Source organism: Diorhabda sublineata, chromosome 5 (genome assembly GCF_026230105.1).
Source record: "Diorhabda sublineata isolate icDioSubl1.1 chromosome 5, icDioSubl1.1, whole genome shotgun sequence".
In the NCBI taxonomy this organism is placed as follows: Eukaryota; Metazoa; Arthropoda; class Insecta; order Coleoptera; family Chrysomelidae; genus Diorhabda; species Diorhabda sublineata.
In genome coordinates this window covers 3,699,684-3,719,619 of record NC_079478.1, presented here as the reverse complement: position 1 = coordinate 3,719,619, position 19,936 = coordinate 3,699,684, and the positions used below count along the sequence as shown (strand labels likewise).

Below are 19,936 nucleotides of genomic sequence, written 5' to 3'. Positions count from 1 at the left end.
AAAAGATAATACTTCGTTATTTCATTGCTGCGACTCCACACCAATCACCTTTATGGCCAAGTTAGCAAAGATTCAATAATATGAAGATGAATTTCTTCTTTTTCTTCATCGTACGTTAGAACTTAGTCCTTGGTTTGTATAAATGGTTGCTAGCTTCAGCTGGGATGATGAAAACCAGCTTTCATACCATATTGTAGGTGGTCGTCCTGGTGGTCGGGGTGTATTCAATATCCCCATTCCCTCCGCCGATTTCTCGCCAATTTCACTAAATCCTGGATGTCACATATCTCATCATTTGGTCAAATAATGTGTCCCGCTATTGATCTCAGCGTTCGCATTTTAAATGCCCTTTTAGTTATGGTGTTCTCTGCTCTGGTCTCTATCGCGTATATCATTACTGGTATCACCCAAGTTTTTGTATATTCTGTCTTTGATACTGGTTGCTCCAGGTACCCTGATATTAATGACGCCTTTGTTGTATGAGTTTCCACTTCATTCTTTAGATCTCTATTACTTTCTATACTGATCGTATATTGCGGGTTTACATATTCTCGGTTCTCTGGATACTGTAAAAAATTTGGTTTTCTTCAGGGACAGCAGTTGATTACACGTCAACCAGCTTACAAGCTGTACGAATAATACAAACTGTATTATTACCATTAATATAAATAAATGAAAAAAATAAGATTTGTACGCCAATTTTTTAAATATAATCATTCGGCTGTGTAATTAAAGGCGGCACTCATAACCTATTCTGCTAGCCTTAATTCCAAATATTTTTGGTTAGTGATGCCTCTTGACAAAAAGTATAACTTTAGTGCTTTGATACATACTTTTTTGTTGAAGAAATATGTTGCATAAATGTTAATTATTTAGTTGGAATTTATACTTTTTTCTCGTGTAGTCTTCTTTTACAATCGTTATTCTAGAATCTAGAAGAATGTCTTATAAAAATTTCGAGAAATTGATTTATGTTTATTTTATATTTGGGAAGCAATGTCAAGAAGAAAGGTTGGAGGAGAAGGTTAGAGAAGAAGAAAGTACTGAGATTGAAGAAACTAATAATTAATATAAATAGAGCCTTCCATGTCAATATGAAATTATATGTAAGAAAGTAAACAAAACCAGCAAAAGGTCAATCAAAAAGATAATTTTCTTTAATTTCTTATTTCTTAGAACTTTTGATATGTTTATGTTTTTAAATGTTCTTGATTTTAGTTGTCTTCTATTTCAAGATAATTAAAAAAACTAATTTTGAAACAGAAAAGAGCTAAAGTCAAGAAAATTTAGAAACATAAAAAGATAATTAAATCAGTAATGATGTACTCAGTTGAAATAATGACTCTAACAAGAAATTATGATGAAAAATTGATAAGAAAGAGAATAAGTGAAAGGGAATATAAGATAGGAACGAACGGTGAAATAACTAACGAACTCAACGGCGAAGATGTAAAAACAAAGAGTTAATTGGTTGGGGCATGTAACAAACTCTATAACAAACAATATGAAGCAATAGGATCCCGGTGATAGGAAATGACAATCCTAGAACAAAATGGTTAAAAGAGGTGGAATTTGACCTAAACAATTAGAAGTAAAAGACATGAAATATGAAGTTGTGAACGAAAATAAGCGTAGAGGTGAAGACATGCATGTTGGGGACTGATATACCCCAACAAGAGGATCTAGAGAGACTATCATTATTATTATTTATTAGAGATTCTAGAAGAAAAAAAAATGTGAGACAGAACTGATTGACAGTTATTCAGAAACACCAACTTAATCCTGAAACTATTTCCAGTTTAGAAAGTTTGCACTTACAACATCGTAGACATCTTTGAAAATGAAATAAGAGATACGCTTAAAATATTTATATTAGTATTGGGGAAATCCCTTACATATCTTCTTCAAGATGTTTAAGGAAGTTTTCTAGACAAATTTTTAGATTAATCAACTTCCCACTTGGAAAGTTGTGTGTTATCATAACAATTTTCGCTTTTAATGCAATTCTATAGTGCCCTTCTTGTTTTTCTATTTTTTAAATTTTTGTTTGTCTGTTCGACTTTTTAATGTATTTAGCCACGAGGTGTGAGGTCTTTTTTACTAATTCTGAAAAGAATGTTAAAAATCATACACAATATAATACACAATAAAGCTCTGATTCATATATTTCTCAATCCAAAATACAAATTAAAATAACGTCAGCAAAATAAAATAAATATTTCAAGAAAAAAATAATCTAGAAACTGGATATGTAAAACCAAAATAAAATTATATACTGTACACATATTTACAACGTTTTGTAATTATTTACATCGATTTGGTAAGATTTTTATATACTGCTACCTACGAGTTAGCAGGAACCTTTCTTGGTGACGATGACGGTGGTAAAGAAATTTCTTGGCTCCTTGCCCTTATACCCTCTAATATTTTAGGAGACAGTGGTGTGGGGCTATGCATTTCTGGACTAGTGCTCCTAGAACGTTCCTCTGAAACAGAGGAATGTCCAACAAGATTAACAGGTGGTATGCCACCTCCCGCTAGCATATACTGCGAAAGAAATGCCTGAAAAGTCGGCATCGGTGTATTCGGAGGCCAATGAAGTCCAAGAGCTGGACTGAGCATTGGTGGAAACGGTACAGCTGGCCAAAAAGTATCGCTATGGATAGGAGGTATACCGACCGGACCGTGAAGAGGGTAATCGGATAATCCTGCTTGATCTCTGGGATGGAGAAAAGTTACAGCTTCTCTTCCCAATGCTTTTTCTCTCTTCCTCCATTTGGCACGTCTATTCTGGAACCAGACCTGAAAAAAAATATTCCAATGTATTTATCACCTACAAAATATGGGTTTAGAGAAAGATATTTGTACAGATCATTAATTGGTAATGTTGGTGGTATAAATTGGGAACTAAATTATTAATTCAAGATAATTTTTTCATCATTACACCCAGTGAATTGAATAAGTACCGTCTATTATCATAACAGTTAATCTATAACGAATAGAGTCTGCTGTTGTTGGTTTGGTGTAAATCTTTAAAGTTGGTTATTGATGAGTCTTGTTTTGATTAAGAAATTAACCTCCTTCAACTTAAAAGAATGTTATATTAATACAAACTACTATCCTATGTCCATGGATTGAGTACAAAAATTTTGAATTTTGGCGATAAACGATAATTAATGCCATCTCCATACAAAAAATTCATGGTATGTCGTCAGCAGACTTCAAAATAATAATTGATAGAATAAAGAAATGTCGTTTTCTAATCGCACACTCTGTATATTATCCTAATATTTATTGTTTCCTCCTTATGGTCTTTTCCACTTCTCATTCGATTCAGTTTATTTGTGCCACAACAGTCAATTTATGAACAACCCGTTTTATACTTCAGGCGATTACATAGATTGCCAGGTATGCATAATTACCATCCAGGTACGTCCATATCCATACGGCCAATCAACTGCAACATGTGCGCCCTCGTTTTATGCTCGTTCAAATCCGATTTGCAGCATATTACACTGTTTTGATCAAGCACTAAGACGGTTTATAAATGAAGAGGGGCCAACGAATTTACTGAAACTTTTGTTGCGTGTGTAGTGGAGCTTATCTAAATCGATGCTAAAAGGCCAATTATAAAAGAGACAACTTTCCATCGTTTTATCCATGTCATAGAATTACAAGACAGGGGCGGGTCAATATTTTCATCCTATATTGGGTTTGATCATATAGAAATTATCGATACCTAAGTAATATCCTGTATAATGATTGTCATGAATTTAGGTTAGGTTAGGTTTCAACGATTAATTTAAATATTTCAATCACTAAAAAATCATTACAATTAACTGATTCTTTAAATGCAAAAAAGTTCCTGAAGGGTACCAATAGATGGAAAAATTGCAAGTAGTGAAAAGAAGGAAAAAAAATTTTAGGAATAAACTGTAGTCCGGTCAAATTAGACCAAAAAATAAGAGTGAAGCTGCATAAATTCCCATCAAGCCTAAAATCAGTAAAATTGTTTAAAATACAATTGAAAATAAAATTTGAATGTCCCCCATCATTTCCGTGCATGGAAAATAAATTTTATTCAAGGTCAAAGGTTAAAAAAAGAAGTCTTTCGTGATTATCAACAAAACAGTGAGTTTTATCATAAAAATACCTCAGACGAAAATTGTAGATCATAAAATTATTCACAAAAAACGTACAATGATTCAAAAAATTGTAAAAGTTGTCGTATTTAATGGTTTCGCCAATATATTTTCAGCAGTAACTTTTCTTTCAACATTGAATTGAACCGAGACTTGTTGTGAGTATTTATAATAAATTTCTGTTGACTGATGGGAACTGTCATAAGTTCATCAAATAAATTATCAATTGACCAAGATGTAACAAATGTTCGACGATGTTGGTATGCAGATTTTGTAGATAATTTTATGATCTACAATTTTCGTATTAGGTATTTTTTTGATAAAAGTTACCGTTTTGCCGAAAATTGCAAAAAACAGTAATGACGGAAAACATCCAAATTCTATGTTCAATTGTACTTTGAACAATTTTACTGATTTTAAGCTCAATGGAAATTACTAGAAAGATATTTCTAAATCTTATTCGAAAGTTTTCGAAACTGAATCGATTCGTTATTGATACCTGTCCATAGGCAACAAAGATTCGCTTGGGCGTTGAAACCTAGTATACAAGGAACGATGAGTTACTATTATAATCTGGAAGGAATTTGTTTTAATGACACTACTGAGATTATTGTTTTGGATCGAAACATGCCAGGACACGTTCATAGAGAGAGATGGTCAACATACCGCCACAATTTCATACCGCTATAGGTCTCCAAATTTATTGTTGATAATGCGAGACCACATCCAGGTGGGGTGATTTTAAAAGAAGTAGAAAATCAAGCTTCCACCTAGACCGCTCTGTGCTATTGACGACAAGAAACCATACAAGACTTTAGAAAACTTTTCCACAACTTTGGGCAGAAATCGAACAAAATTTATTGAACAACTTGCTTGAAAGCATGGACAGAAGATGTCCTGTTGTGATACTTGTTAATAGATACTTAACTGTTTTATTACATTAATAGCTGCTTAGATAAGAGAAAGAAGACTTATAAAACAAGATTATATCAAAATTAACTCAATATTTGAATTTTCTTGCGTGCTTCAGGTGCCAGTTCGTCTGCCCACGAGTGTTCACCACATTTAAACTCACGAACTTCACTATGTCACATGATACTGCAGATGTATCCACAAAATCTTTGATCACCGCTCTTTGCTGGACACGATCAATTTTGATACTGAGATGTTTCTCTTTGAAGTTCTTCTTCTACTGTTAATACGCATCAAAAAATTCAGATTTGTCATATTCTAGCGCAGGTGTATTCAAAACTAGGGATCCAACATAGCTCAAAAGAAAACATCGATGTTAGAATATCGATATTTTTGTTTTATGAATGATATATTGATATTTTTTAGTAAAATTGTAATATTATGTTTGTAATATTTATTATTTAAAAATAATAATTGCCTAGTAAGCGATTTCTCTCCCGGGTGATAGTAGCTCCGATTCCGCTCACTGGGTACTGAAGTTGCCATTTTAGGCACAAGGGTTGTAGCTGATTAATGAATCTTGGGAAACAGCTCCCCCACATCCCACAATGCATTTTCTTTTATATGAGTAACAGTATATGACTGGAACATTGGAAATTCCGTTTCTGCTTTAATTTTATTAGTATTTTTCCCATATTATTTTGCGTTAATATTTTATGGAAGCTCCATATGTCACTTGCATTATCATTGCCTTTTTGGGATTCGTTAGAAGACTAATTTGCGTTAATTTCAATGTGTTCAAGCGAAGCAACTGCTTCGTTTTGCGTGCACATCTTCTGGTCATTGCAGAAGGAGACACTAAATAGAAAAAATTACGCTAATTACTAAGAGAAATATATGTTTGTATGTATAGCTGACTCCTAAAACATCGTACATGAAGAACGATGTCATATCGATGTTTATGAACGATGTATCGTTTGCAGACCTCTCTTGTACGAAAGACCTAAACTGCAATCTATAACTGATGGTTTTTCCATAGAAATTATGATTCCATAGAATTGATGATTCAAAGAGAAAAATACTAAATTACTGTATATTTACAAGCTAGAATTTGGAAAACTAAAACGTTGGTTTTAAAGTGTAAAATTTGATTATAATTACTGCTAAGAACAAATTCTAGGATTCACTCATATTCAGTTCAATTGCGATATAATTTTTGTGGAACAATATTATTTTGAAAATTTTTTTAAAAATTCAATTCTATCCTATCTTTAACAAGATTTATAAAAAATAGAAATCATATGAAAAATATAAAAAATACTTGTCGCTTTTGTTAAAAGAAATATATCTATTATAAAATGGTGTAGTCCACCACTGCAGAAGGCACTCTAAATGAGACATCAGAGAGAGAATCCTGGGGTCCGGAACCAGTTCCGATTACCTCTATTGTGGTGAACAATGGCCAATTGCAATGCTACTTACGCCGCTACAAGCCAGATTAATTATCCAAATTGTTACCAATTAAGATGCGATTCATGTCCGCTATTATCCAGCATTATGGATTCAATGACCTGAATGGTGTAGACCATAAGCCGAAAGCATGCAATGTACTGGATACTAATTTTTAATTTTTCGAGAACTTGAAGGGAGAAATCATGAACGCAGATTACCGTGTAGGATTTGAAATTGAAAAAAAGTTGATTGTCTACAAAAGTCTTTCAATAAATTTTACGTTGATTTGATGACTTTTTGAGGTTGTAAGTTAAGCTACAGCTTTAGGTATTCAATAGCTCAATCAATTTAAAAATTATATGTTAGAAAGATCATGTGTACCTAAAATTTTTTTATCAAGAATATTAAAAATAGTCAAAAAACATCAAAGTAATGTTCTAAAGCGTCAGAAGAGCGAAAAAATAGTATTATATAAAAGAATATTGAAAATTGATTAACGAATGAGTATGAAGCTAAAAATTACACTGTTCTGCACGATTTTCACCGAGCAAATACAGTATTTCTATGAATCTAACCCATTTAACCCTTAAGGGGATATCATACTTTTCGGTTCATTCGAATGAATGATCACTCAAGTGAATTTCTTCATTACACGTTCACAAGAAACACACAAAATGACAAAAAAATGAACTTTATTCGCTCATTTCCTCGAATATGTCGTCAAACGAACTCGAGTGAACGTTCTCTTCGTATTCATACGTTTCATTATTCGATTTTTCGTTCATTCGGAGTGCTTGATGAAATCCAACATCGCTGGATTGGTTCACTGATAAATTCATGCATCACTTTGATTCATTAAGAATGAAACGTCTAGGCATTAAATGAATCAAAGATGCTGAATGGAAGACAGAAATGAATAAAAAGTGAACCGAATGATATCACCTTTACTTGCTAACCAACTTTACTTGCAAATATGCGGAGATTGTGTCCAGCGAAGATTGCGTACAGCCAGGTCGATGTTTGAAGGTCAGACAAAGCCTTATCCTGGTTGTAGTGAAATGTGCCAGACGAGAAAGACCTTACCCGGACCTAACCTATTTTTATTTAACATATGACGCCATTAGCCTAACCAACAATTTCCCTATACTGAAATTCAGTACAACTAATTCAGTAGTGTCAAAATATTTCAATGCAAAAATGGCCTAATCTCAGTTCCTCATGTAACTAAGAGTTGGCGCCACTGAATATCTTTTTCCATAGCAGTAACATCTTGTGACAAAAAAGCAAAAGCGGCCTTACCAAGTTACGCAAATGCATTAGTAGTGATAAGGAATATTTTGAATGGGACAAGGTTGTTTTTAGACAAAATTGAAATTGGACACTTTTTTAAAAATAATTTCGATAACCTTTGGCTCCTCCGTTGTATAATAATTTTATTGTCACAGTAAGTAATCGAGAATCAAGAAAGCCAGCTCTCACGAATTTGTTTTGTGAAAATAAGAGATTTTGAACTGCGATTGTGGCAAAATTAAACACCAAAGTGTACTAACTTTAATATATTCCGAGCTTTCGTATACTTATGTATTCATCGTCGAAGAATTGCGGTGTTATTAATTTTTAAAACCATTAGATTCATCATTTTCAAAATTTAATCAATCAAATTATCAAGCGCCAATTTGAATATTGAATTTGATGTTTTTCAAAATTATATTACAACACCGCAGTTCTTAACTTATTAATTCCCAGATGATGAATGTATAAGTATACGAAATCTCGTGATATATTACAGTTAGTACACCAAATTTCAAATAACATCAATTTTATTAATATATTATAGTGTCAATTACGCAATCTTTTGTTATGTTCATTTACTCATTTAATGTAAGTACATACGTTTTCCCTTCTCGTACATAGTCGAGTTAGAAGGCGTTTTATGAATATAGTAGGGAAGTTTAACTTTGAAACACACTATGTACGAAGTACTTAATCAACTTCAATTATATCTTACACCTAGGAAGTTGAAGTGCATAATAGCTCTACTCGGTAAATTAAAAAACGTTTAGTAATTGAATAATTTAGAATAGTGCTTGTTACTAATTCATTCAATTATAAGAATATTATGAATTTCAAGCTCTACAATTCAAAAGATTATGCGAATATGGTTAGGTTAGGTACTAACTATGCCCGATTCTAATATCTGTAATTGTATGTGTTATTCTCTAAATTTCTCTATCTGTTGGGCTTTACTGATTATTTTTTTATGAATAAGAATTGAATCTGTCTTGAAAAATGTTTTTTAATCCGATATAATAAGAACAAACTATAAATCGAGAGAGATTTACCTGTACTCGAGCTTCGCTAAGATCTAATCGCATGGCTAATTCCTCACGTGTAAACACATCCGGATACTGAGTTTTCTCGAACGCCCTTTCCAACTGATGTAATTGGAAAGTTGTGAATGTAGTCCTGGATCTCCTCACTTTTCTCGGTCTCGATGAATCTGAATCTTCCAATGATTCCTCTATTAACTCACCCTCGCTCGCAGATTCTCCTTTGACAGCATCTGCATCTGAAACAAACGAAACATAAATTTGTTTTCGTCCAAAGGTTTCACTAAAGTGCCTTGTGGTTTTTTCAACTTTGACGTAGTTTCTTCTATGCGAACTACTGGAGTGAATTAGGGTTTATTTTTCATATAAAAAAACTGTAATATCTACTATCTACCATAACAACATCTGTAACAACTCCGTCAATATTAGATGTTTATTGAGTTTACATTCATCTGCCAACAGACTTACAATAAATGTTTCTTCACTTGCCGAAATGTCTTTTGGACGGTTGAAATTTGTTATTTGTGGAACTGACAGATGGAATTGATGATTCTACACCGACACCCAGACCTTCTACATCAATCCTATCAATATATCTTTTCATTCTATTCAGTTATCTATTTCTAAGAAACTTTAATTCACCAAATGGAAATACATTGAAAATTTGTCTAGGTGCGACAAGCCATAGTGCTAGGTGGGGCTAAGCCAATCATGTCAAAGATACGACCCGCGATCGCAATGTATCACAGAAACAAGAATCATGTTTTTTAGACTTCATTCGATTCCTCTACGATTGTTTTAAATACTCGTACTCTCAAATCTACGGATGTTTATAAGTAATTTCAAGGGCATCGCGTGCCTAGACAAGCGAAAGAGAAAAACAGTATCGCCATCTGTCAGCAGCAAGAGGAAATTTCTTATTATTTTTGTCGAGAACGATAGAATCTTCCACGCGCTTCGAATCTAGACTAGAACCTTCTTTAACCATTTGAAACGAATGCGTCGCTGTGACGTGAGTAAGTTGAGTCGAGTAATCGAAGCGATCCGGTTGGTTAGGCTAGGTCATTTTTTTTATTTTCAATCTGGCCCACCTACGAATTCAAAATTTAAAATATGGCCCTCTGCAAAATTGAGTTTGACATCTTTGAGCTAAATAATGTGCTAAAGTTATACCCCCTTCCTCCCTTAACTAATGCCAATACCTTTGTTGAACACTTGAATTTCGATGAAGTTTATTCTGTTAAATAAAGTGATGTTGGTAATAGATTACATAATTTTGGCCATTGTAATAACGGATGTGTGAGCTGGTGCATTGTCTTGATACAACAACACTTTCTTCTTCGCCAAATCCGGCCGTTTTGCATGATTTTTCGCGCAAACGTTGCAATAAATTTGCATAATACTCGCTGTTGATAGTTTTTCCTTTTTCAAGGTAGTCAATGAAAATTATCCCACGTGCATCCCAAAAAACCGACGCCATGACCTTGACTGCAGATGGAACGGTCTTATATGGAACCGGTTGTCCTTATTAGGTTCATTGTTGTGATTGTTTTTGTTTCGTCTGTGAAATAATGGACCCACGTTTCACCAATCGCAAAAATTCGGCTCGATGGAAACATCTTCACAACGCTGTTGTTGTTCCATCGCACCTATCTTGCGCACAGCTTTCTCATGTCTAAATTTTCAGTTAATATGCGATCTATCACTCTGCCTGCTATGTCTGTTAGCTCGTGCACTTCCATTCTACGATTATCCAGTACCACTTTGTGGATTTTCTTCAGCATTTCTGAAGTCGCCAAACAGTTTAGTCGACCACTGCGATGCTGGTCTTCGCAGGTCGTCTGGCATCGTTTAAACTATGCTACCCAATATTTTACTGTTGATAACGCAGCAACAGTTTCGCCCAGAGTAGAATCTAGTTCATCTTTTATATTAGTTGGACTAAAGCCTTTCAAATAAAAGTATAGTATCACATAACTATTACCAATTTTTCCATGTTTCCAAATTCACTGAAAACGTTCACTATTGATGATCACCAACAACATAACGTCTTCAAACTTATGTTGTATAGATTGTGTTCTTTCTAATACAGTAGTATTGTCTCTAGGTCAGATCAGAAACTTCTAGAATCTATTCTTATGCCAAGAACAATTAACTCTGATCGCTCAAGGTAAGGAAATATCAAGTCCAATAGTCAATTACGAGCATACAGATTTACAGTTAATAATTGTGAGTATAATAATATAATTTCTTTACATACGTTTCTTTTGAACACGATTCTGCCGACTGTGTTATACTATTGAAGGTTTTAAACAATAATAAAATCGAAAAAATTGTTCTTGTAAACCGGCGCTGGTTAGGTTAGGTTCATAAAATGACCTGAGTAAATTTACAATGATAAATAGAAATCGAATCGCTTCGGTATTTATTCTAATACGAAAGTGGTTCCAGAAGAATCTGGCCGTAGGAGTTTACTCCTAACGAGAGTTTGTTATACCTCTCCAATGAAAGGTAATAACGTCGAAACCAGTCACCCATTAAGGATGTTGATATAGGCAAAAACGTCGATGGATATCACGTTTTTTTTTATAGGGGATGTAATTCAATATTCGTCGAAGCATTGGCCAGGAAAGTAAATGCTTTCTCCATTGAAAAACAGCAAATAGTAACTTAAAATTATTAAAGTAATATAAGAGGCGGCAAGTAAGTTTTATATTCTTTTATTTCTTGGACCTTATGGTTCTAAATCGTCTTTATTTTAGGTCTCTTCTGTTATAAATTTTTGGAAGACAGATAAAAATTTGACGTTTCGACTACTTTGAGTCTTTATCAAAATATATTTTGACCAAGGACCAATGCGCAGCGAAAGGGTTAATACTTCGAAATGGATCAACTCAAATTTAACTTTGATAACAAAAAATAGAATTCGTCCAATTAGAATGTGCCTTCTGGAATTTTTATTCAATTATATCATCGTATAAATATATTTCGATGGCAAATATTGTATTATATCAGTTGAATGCGGTTCTGGGAATAAAATAATGGATGATACGCTTTTTGTAAATTGACTCCAAAGCGATCACAGATTTGCATACAAAAGGATGAACACCAAAACATAGGCTTAAATGTTATCAAATTGGATAATTTACCGTATTTAATATGGAATAATCGGCGTCCATCAACCGAGCCAACTTTACTACGACACATATTTCGTATTCATAGATTTACCCTATATGTTTAAATGCTCTTTGATACGACAGGCGCATATAAATTTATATACATGCAAATTGAATGCTAATTCAAAACAAGATGGGGAAACTTGTCCTGGACATGTAAACGTGAAAAATCGATCGCTTCTAATCGAATTCCAGCAGTAATTATTGAAGCCTAGACTATGTATTCAAAGACGACAAATTTGAAGTTTGAAAATGACAAAAAAATAACAAAAACAATTGATAAAATTCAAAAATTATTAAACGATAGAAGAAAATAATAAAAAACTAAGGTAATAAATGAATAAAGAGAAAGATTTTACAAAGAAAGATATTGAAGACAAGACAAGACAAACGAAGTTGTTTGATAAGATTAATAAGTAAAAAGTATTTTCAAAATTAAGTTAAGTGGAGAAATGGAGAACAAAGGACCTTTCCTTGTTGACATTAGGTGAGTAATTTTCGGTTATGGAAAAAAAATTTGAATCAAACCTAGATCTATTGGTAACGCACTTGAGCTTTCCAGGTTTGAGCTATCCGGATTTAAATCACGTTCAAAGAGACCCACCGAGAAACACTAGGCTCTATCTTACCGCAGTTTATAGAAAAAATAGGGAGGAAGTTCTACGCATTGAATTATTTTCAATAATAGAAAAAATTATTCGGACAATCCCCGACTGAGAATCAGACTTAGATCTTTTTATTACAAAACGCCAAGTTTTAAAATATCACATAATAGTGACATTAATTTTCTCATCAGTAGCCTTATTTTGACTTGAATTATTTTCCTTTTCTTAATACGTTTTTTTAGTTTTCTTAAGCTCTAATTTATTCATTCTTGGATAAGAATATTTTCTAATTTTTTATAAGTCAGCATCATAGCTTGTATTAACATCGTGATATTAATATAACAAATGTACAAGTTATTCATAGATTTAGGAAAAGCATTTGACTTCATATCAACGGAACTAAGAGTTCATACAGTCCAACGTGACTTTTCTGAAATGATTTCGTTTTGTGCCTTTAGAAAATATATAATTAAGTTAAAATAAATACGTTTCAATTTAATAATCATTAATTTTAATTATCTTGCAGCGTTTCCAAATTATTTTAATTAAATTTAATAATGTTTCTTAATGATATAGGAAAGAAGCGGGGTAACTTCTACGTAATTAATTATTGATAAATAATATTTGATAATTTCGATTTATGCCTCCATTATATCCTAATTAAGCAACTTGTTAATATTACAAATTAGACCAGCTACTGCAGCACGTATGAATTCCGGAAATACCTTCCTTGCTAATATCTATAATTATTTCCTAAAAATATAGGTTCCCAAAGTTAAAAATGGTATTTTTGATCGACAAATCCCTCGTATTTTATAGTAACCAATCCCCTAATGACAGACAATACAACGTACAAGTACCAAACAATAAATGGATGGGATGAGTTGATGGCTCTTGCAGATATTTCCTCTTCAGTGAAAACGTCTAACATCATGATCATCAAAATTCAAAACCTTTTCGAAATCTTTCTATATTCGAATCCGTTATATGTCCACAACTGTTTTTTTAAGTGTTAAAAAAACAGGTAGGTGTTAAATAATTTAAAAAAATGAAGGAAGCTACATAAATTGATTCAATTAACTGGACTTATTCACTCCCCACATTACCCTAACTGCTTTTGTGTGTACGACACTGTCCAAATCTATGGAGATTTATCTCCAATTGGATATTAAATGTTACAGATACATTATACAACCCATACCAGACAAATACTAACGGTCAAAAGTTTTTTCCCACCCTATAGTTTGCGTGATACGCAATCTGGTTCCATTCGTTTTTCTGGATATTCCAAACATGTGAAGTGGACACTGCTTTTTGACTTGCAGTTTATCGTTCCATAGAACTCAATGGTGTTGAGGTCGAGCGACTGTGACGACCAAATCTTGTTGGCAGTGGTGCGCAAATCCTTGGATCGTTGTCTTGTATCCTTCCTTCCAAAACATCCCCGAACCTCTGCTCTGTTTTACATGGATCTAACATTCGTTTTTCTCTCCACCCGCACACAAACACACTTCTCTCTTTCTTTGACTCATCACTCCATAAAGCTGTTCTTCGACCCACTGCAACCTCTTAATTTTATTTTGACCTTTTAAAAAAGGTTTCTTTACTAGCACCATTCCAAAAAACAAACTGGTTCAAGCTCCTATTCACCATAGAAGTACTCAAAGGCAGATCTCCGGCCCCGTGAATAGTCGATCACATTCACTGATCACTTCAATACGTTTATCTTCAACGGTTGTGGGTTTTGGAGGCCGCCCTGAACGTTTTCTATCGTCATTATAGAATCATATTTGTTGACGTTGTTGTTTTCTAAAATCGGTAGCAATGGTACTGTTACTTTCGCCTAGACTATAAAGATTACGTATCTCAATCGTCAGTTTTTTGATTTTACCCATTTAGTCTAAATTTGCGATAACAACAACTTGTATACGAACTTCAACAAAAATATGTCTTGTTACAAAAAAGTATAAATCACACAACATTCTTGCGTCTCATAGGAGTAAACTACAATTATAAACACCGAAGAAATCATTCACGGGCGAAGAATGATAAACAAATTAGCCGGTATTTACCAGTTTCAACTTGTTGCTTATAAACATTCGTTCGAATAAAGTATACAAATAACGGAAAACATTATTTTAGGTTCATAAGACACAGTTTTGTGATTTAATGAATGGGGCGAGCAAAAACTTTTGACCGGTAGTTTACGTTCATTCATAGCCTGTAGCCCAATGAAAATTTATCAAGAGAAACGTATAAAAAAATATAAGAAGTGAAAATTTATAATTTTTATTAATAATGGTCACTTGAAATGTATATAATTACATATTTATCATCTGATATTCGAGTTTGGATAGGAAATTAATTCCCAAAACAGAAGTTTTGTCTGTACTGTAACCAAAATTATCCTATTCAATAATACAGTTTCATCAATACCAATAATATTAATATAGTGTAGATATTATTAGAATGACAAATCGAAATGCGTAAAGTACGTACTATCGTACACTTTCGAGTGCGTAAAGCTTCACTTTGCGCACTAGTGCGTAAAGTAAAACACTTTCAGCAGTAGTGCGTAGAAAAACGTATTATTAAGGTCTCCGCAGTGTAGTGGCTAGAGTTCCAGGCTCACATGCGGGATGTTCTAGGTTGAAGTCGTGCTGATGCCGATTTTTATTTTTCTACTTATGCAGTAATAATTATTTTGCCGAAGAGATGATTTGACCAATTAATAACAAAAATTCGTCTGTTATTTTATTCTAATCTCGATTAAAATGTTAATAAAATAAAAAATTACCATTGAACTTCCGTCTTCTGGTGAAATTTTCGCTAGTAGAAAATATATTGTATGGAATTCATGTGTAAAGGTATTTTTTCGACTCATGTGATAACATAACACTCACATTCGTCAAAAAAGCTACTTTACATACTTGTTACATAAATAACTATTTGTTTTTTGGTGTTATTTACTATGTAAAGTTTAGACATTGGTAACAGTGACGTAAAGTTACAAGGTGTTTTGAAAGTATAAAGATACTTATATAGTGTATAGTGTTAAACAAAACCGTCAATTATTGTCAAATTTTATGTATAAATTATTGACTTTTTTATAACTTTGTTCAAAAAAATCTTCGTTTATTCACTGTTTTTTCAAAATGACCTAATAACGAGGGTAAAAAAAAGATTTAAAATCAAATTATCCACGGTGTGAACTTTTAAGGTTAGGTCACCCTTATATAACCCCCCAGATCGTTTCTCACTCAACATTTCTTAATGCCCTTAACAGTCTCATACAGTGAACCAAATTTGGTATTTGAAAGTCAAATAGTGGCGAGTAAATTGATTTTTGATTAGAAATTTTGGGCCATATAGCAACTCAGAGATGCAACTTGTTATATGAGTAAAATAAATCGTCATATTTTGGATTCCCCTATATACTTCTCTATCGATTATTACGTGAGACAACCTGATTATGCAGATTTACTACTACGGAATCAAACAGAACTAAATCAGGACTATTCAATGAATGTGGGAAACATGTTCAAAAGCAGTATAAAAATCTTTGTGTATAAACAGTTGAACAATAATCGTGATTAAACTTTCTTAGCTCATTAAACCCAAAATATATCGAAAATAGTGAATTAAATCCTCCCAACTTTTTGTTGATTGAAAGTTGATTCAAAAAGTTAGTTAAAGATTTATACGAATAGATGGCGCCTAATACTACGTCTAAAATGAAGATTTATTAGAGCTTTGATAATAAAATTTTCTTCTATTTTTATTAAATTTTGTCATTTTATAAAATTTCATAATAATGATGATTGAAATAATAATATATTTTATTGTTTTTTGTATGTTAGTTAACCATTTCGAAAAATTATATTATCGTTCGTATCCCGTACTTTTCTGTCAATAATTTTTAGTAATAATTAATAAATTAATTATCGTATTAATATAAATAAGTAAAAAATTCTAATAAAAACTTACCAATATTACTTTTTTTCGTTGTCGAATTATTAACTCCTAATATTTGATCAATGGTATAAACGGCTCTGGGCCTGATTTCTTCGGCCAAAAAATTAGCGTGTGACATGATGATAACAACACTATAAAAACACTAAGGGCCACTTTCCACCTTCCACTCTAAACTACAACTTAAAACTGGCAGTTTAGACTAGTTGCAACGATATTTTTAGGGGACCGTAGACACTGCCTTTCCTCGTTCCGGCCAATCAACGGATAATTCGGAGTCTTGGGGGTAACGCGCACACGCAAAAGTCACATAACCACGCCAGTTTCAGATGTGTATTCAATTATGCGATAGGTTTATTGTGTTAGGAGTTAATAAAATAGATTATGCGGGGCTTATTAATATGAGATTAAATAAGATGTAATCAGGTGTGTTATTATCATCATCTAAAAATAATTATTCTTTTATTGCTTTTATTGATTACTTTACATAGTAATGATACGCATGTTTAAATACTATTAATTTGTTACGGAGAACAATAGGCAGGTGTTAATAGTCGCAGGAAATAGGTGCAGGTGTATCTACGCTCAAAATTAAAAATATACTTTATATCTAACGTGTTGGTTCTAATACTCTCAATATATTTTAATTTTTTAATACTTTGAAACATGAATGAATAAATAGAAGCAGAAGGTTTTTCTCAGAAATGTTAAGCACTGCTGTATATCAATTAACTTGACCAAAGAATATTAAAAATGAACAAACAGATTCAGTGTTCTTTTTTTAAGGATTGATATAAATTAGAAACAATTCATGTTAGGTCAATTATCATAAGTTTACAACATTTTATATTTTTAAATTTCAAGTCCAAAATGGGAAAGAAAGACGAAAATTTATAACAAATGAAGTATACGAAATTTTTTACACGCGCATACAAAACTGTCTGCCCTGCTGTCCCTAACGATAACAAAAATACCCTCAAACCTCGAAAGAAAATAGTTAAACGCGGGGTTGAGACTAAAGCGTACCGAAAACCGACGCTACTTGAGCCCCCCTGTATTTTTCTTCTATTAGTTTTTATATTTTTTAATTTTCCAGATTGTTGCAGGTAAACATTGACTCAAAATGGTACGTACATTCGAGAAGACCTCAAGGTAAAGAAATTATAGAAAATTCACCTCCAAAATATAGAAGAGACCGTTAGAGCTGACATGTTCCAAAAATTGATCGCTAAAACCCTTAAGATCCTCCAACTCTACATCGGAAACTTCTTGGTAGAAATTTGAACTAGTTGATCACCTAAGAGTTTTGTCGGACGAGGAAGAGGCCACCAGTATGAAATTACTACAAATTGGGGACTTTCATTAACTAATCTAACCAGCCGCAAATACACCAGTTACCGAATCCGGAGATTCACAAACTTCTATACCAAGAGGCTCCCCAACTTTTGAACCAAGAGATTCACCAAATCCTTCCAATGACGACTCTATGGTGACATGTGTCTATGTCAGAGGTTGTATCTACTTCTACTTTTAAGAAAGGCACGAACTAAAAGAAAAAATCGCTAGTCGAAAAACGCACAACAATATTGGGAGTGTTTTTCGAGAGTCTTCCATATCCATCAAAGTTTAGAAAAAGTATATTGAATATATTCTTTCAAAACAAGTATTTTCTTCTTTGATCGACAAATTTATTGATTCTGATTTACCCATTATCGTCGGCGTGTTGTAGGTGCTAAAGAGATCAACATTTTTTCTGATATCACTTTCCACTGAAAAAATTAAATTAAACAGTATTGCGTAAATAAAATACTTAAAAGGTATACCAGGTGGGTCAAATAAAACTACCAATTTTAAATAACATAAGCTAAAGCAAATCACATAGCCTCCATGCTTAGTTCAGTGGTTCCTGAAAGAAATATTCATCAAAATTCTCACTAAAGACAAAATGTAAACCATGCGGCAGACTTTTGCAGAAGATTCATCTGTTTAAACCAATTGGACATTTCTAGAAGGCTATGCGTAGAATTTGAAGTTGGATATTGAGTTGAACCCAAAAGACTACCAACAGCAACCACAACCCAAGTTTTTACATAACATGACGCACCTTTACATTAGAATAATTATGTCTGCAGCTTTTGGAGCTCTGGAAATCCAGCCCACTGGTATCAGTTTGATGCAGTGTTATGGCGAACAGAATTATCGATCCATATCTATTCGTGGACGAGGATGAAACAATTTTCGAATATTACAGAACAACGTTCTAAAACTTTTCACGGCTAATGAGAGGGTTTAGTGGTTTCAACAAGATAAACAACTTCGCACTCTGGTAATGAAACTATGGAAGTGCTGCGTTAAATTATTGGTGAATGTTTGATATCAAAATATTCAGGTCACTCAGGATTAAGATTTATAAGGCCCGGGGCTAAAATAATGTCGAGGCCCCCTTAAGGAATTCGAAAACCCGGAAAAATTCACAAAATAATATCAATACGTTAGATTTGTGGTATCAACACATCAAAAAATACAGAATGATTTCCAAATGATGGGGCCCTCTTGGACCTCGGGCCCGGGGCTATAGCCACCCAAGCCCCTAGCTTAATCCGGCCCTGAGGTCACTTAATTCGCTAGATTTAACTACACCCGACTTTTTGATTGCAGCACTATAAAGACAAAGTGTAGTAGAGCGTATTAAACAGCCTAAGCCGAATAATCCATTCAAAATACTGAGCTTTTAATCAGAAAAAATACGAAATAGCTAATCTAGATAACAAAAAGATATTTCTCAGATCATATCACACCTCCGCTCAAATATTGTTATAAGTCAAAAAATTAGAAAACATCTTTTATTGTACCATATTCAAAGAATTTCATGTAAATAGTTTAGTAACTTTGTCAGTTTTTGATTTATCATCCGAAAAGTGAAAAACGAAGTTAGAATTAATTTTAAACCCTCATTATTCGATAGCTAAAACGCAATTTTTCTAATAAAGATTAGAATTTTAGTCCCGAAACTTCAAAGAAAAATGACAAAATAGAAAAGATCGAAGGAAATAAATAAAGGAAACATAAGTACTTTTTTCTAATAACCAAACAATATGGTTGAGGGGTACCCAAACAATTGCCAATAATAAAATTAGAAAGTATTTTTTGTAAACGTCAGATTATCGTTTTCTATAATATCCGGTCATTGTATGATAAGGAATTTGTGAAATTAACAAAATAATTTCTAGAATTTAGGTAGTACCTATTCATATTTACCTACAAATGATATCCGGTTTATGACAATGTCAGTTTTTTAATAAATTAATTTTTTTATTCTTCACCACTAATACTGAATCTTGTCGCCA

At 32.9% G+C, this 19,936-nt stretch overlaps 1 protein-coding gene across 1 annotated transcript; it reads right to left on the bottom strand.

Annotated features, from left to right (window-relative positions):
* Nucleotides 1-201: 201 nt before the first annotated feature.
* LOC130444468 (retinal homeobox protein Rx1) lies at nucleotides 202-16,790 on the bottom strand. Its single transcript, XM_056779592.1, has 3 exons — nucleotides 16,605-16,790; nucleotides 8,849-9,075; nucleotides 202-2,802 (listed from the first exon to the last, which is right to left on the bottom strand). The coding sequence occupies exons 1-3, from the start codon at nucleotides 16,708-16,710 to the stop codon at nucleotides 2,344-2,346; spliced, it is 792 nt and encodes a 263-aa protein (XP_056635570.1). The 5' UTR covers nucleotides 16,711-16,790; the 3' UTR covers nucleotides 202-2,343.
* Between the last annotated feature and the right edge of the window lie 3,146 nt (nucleotides 16,791-19,936).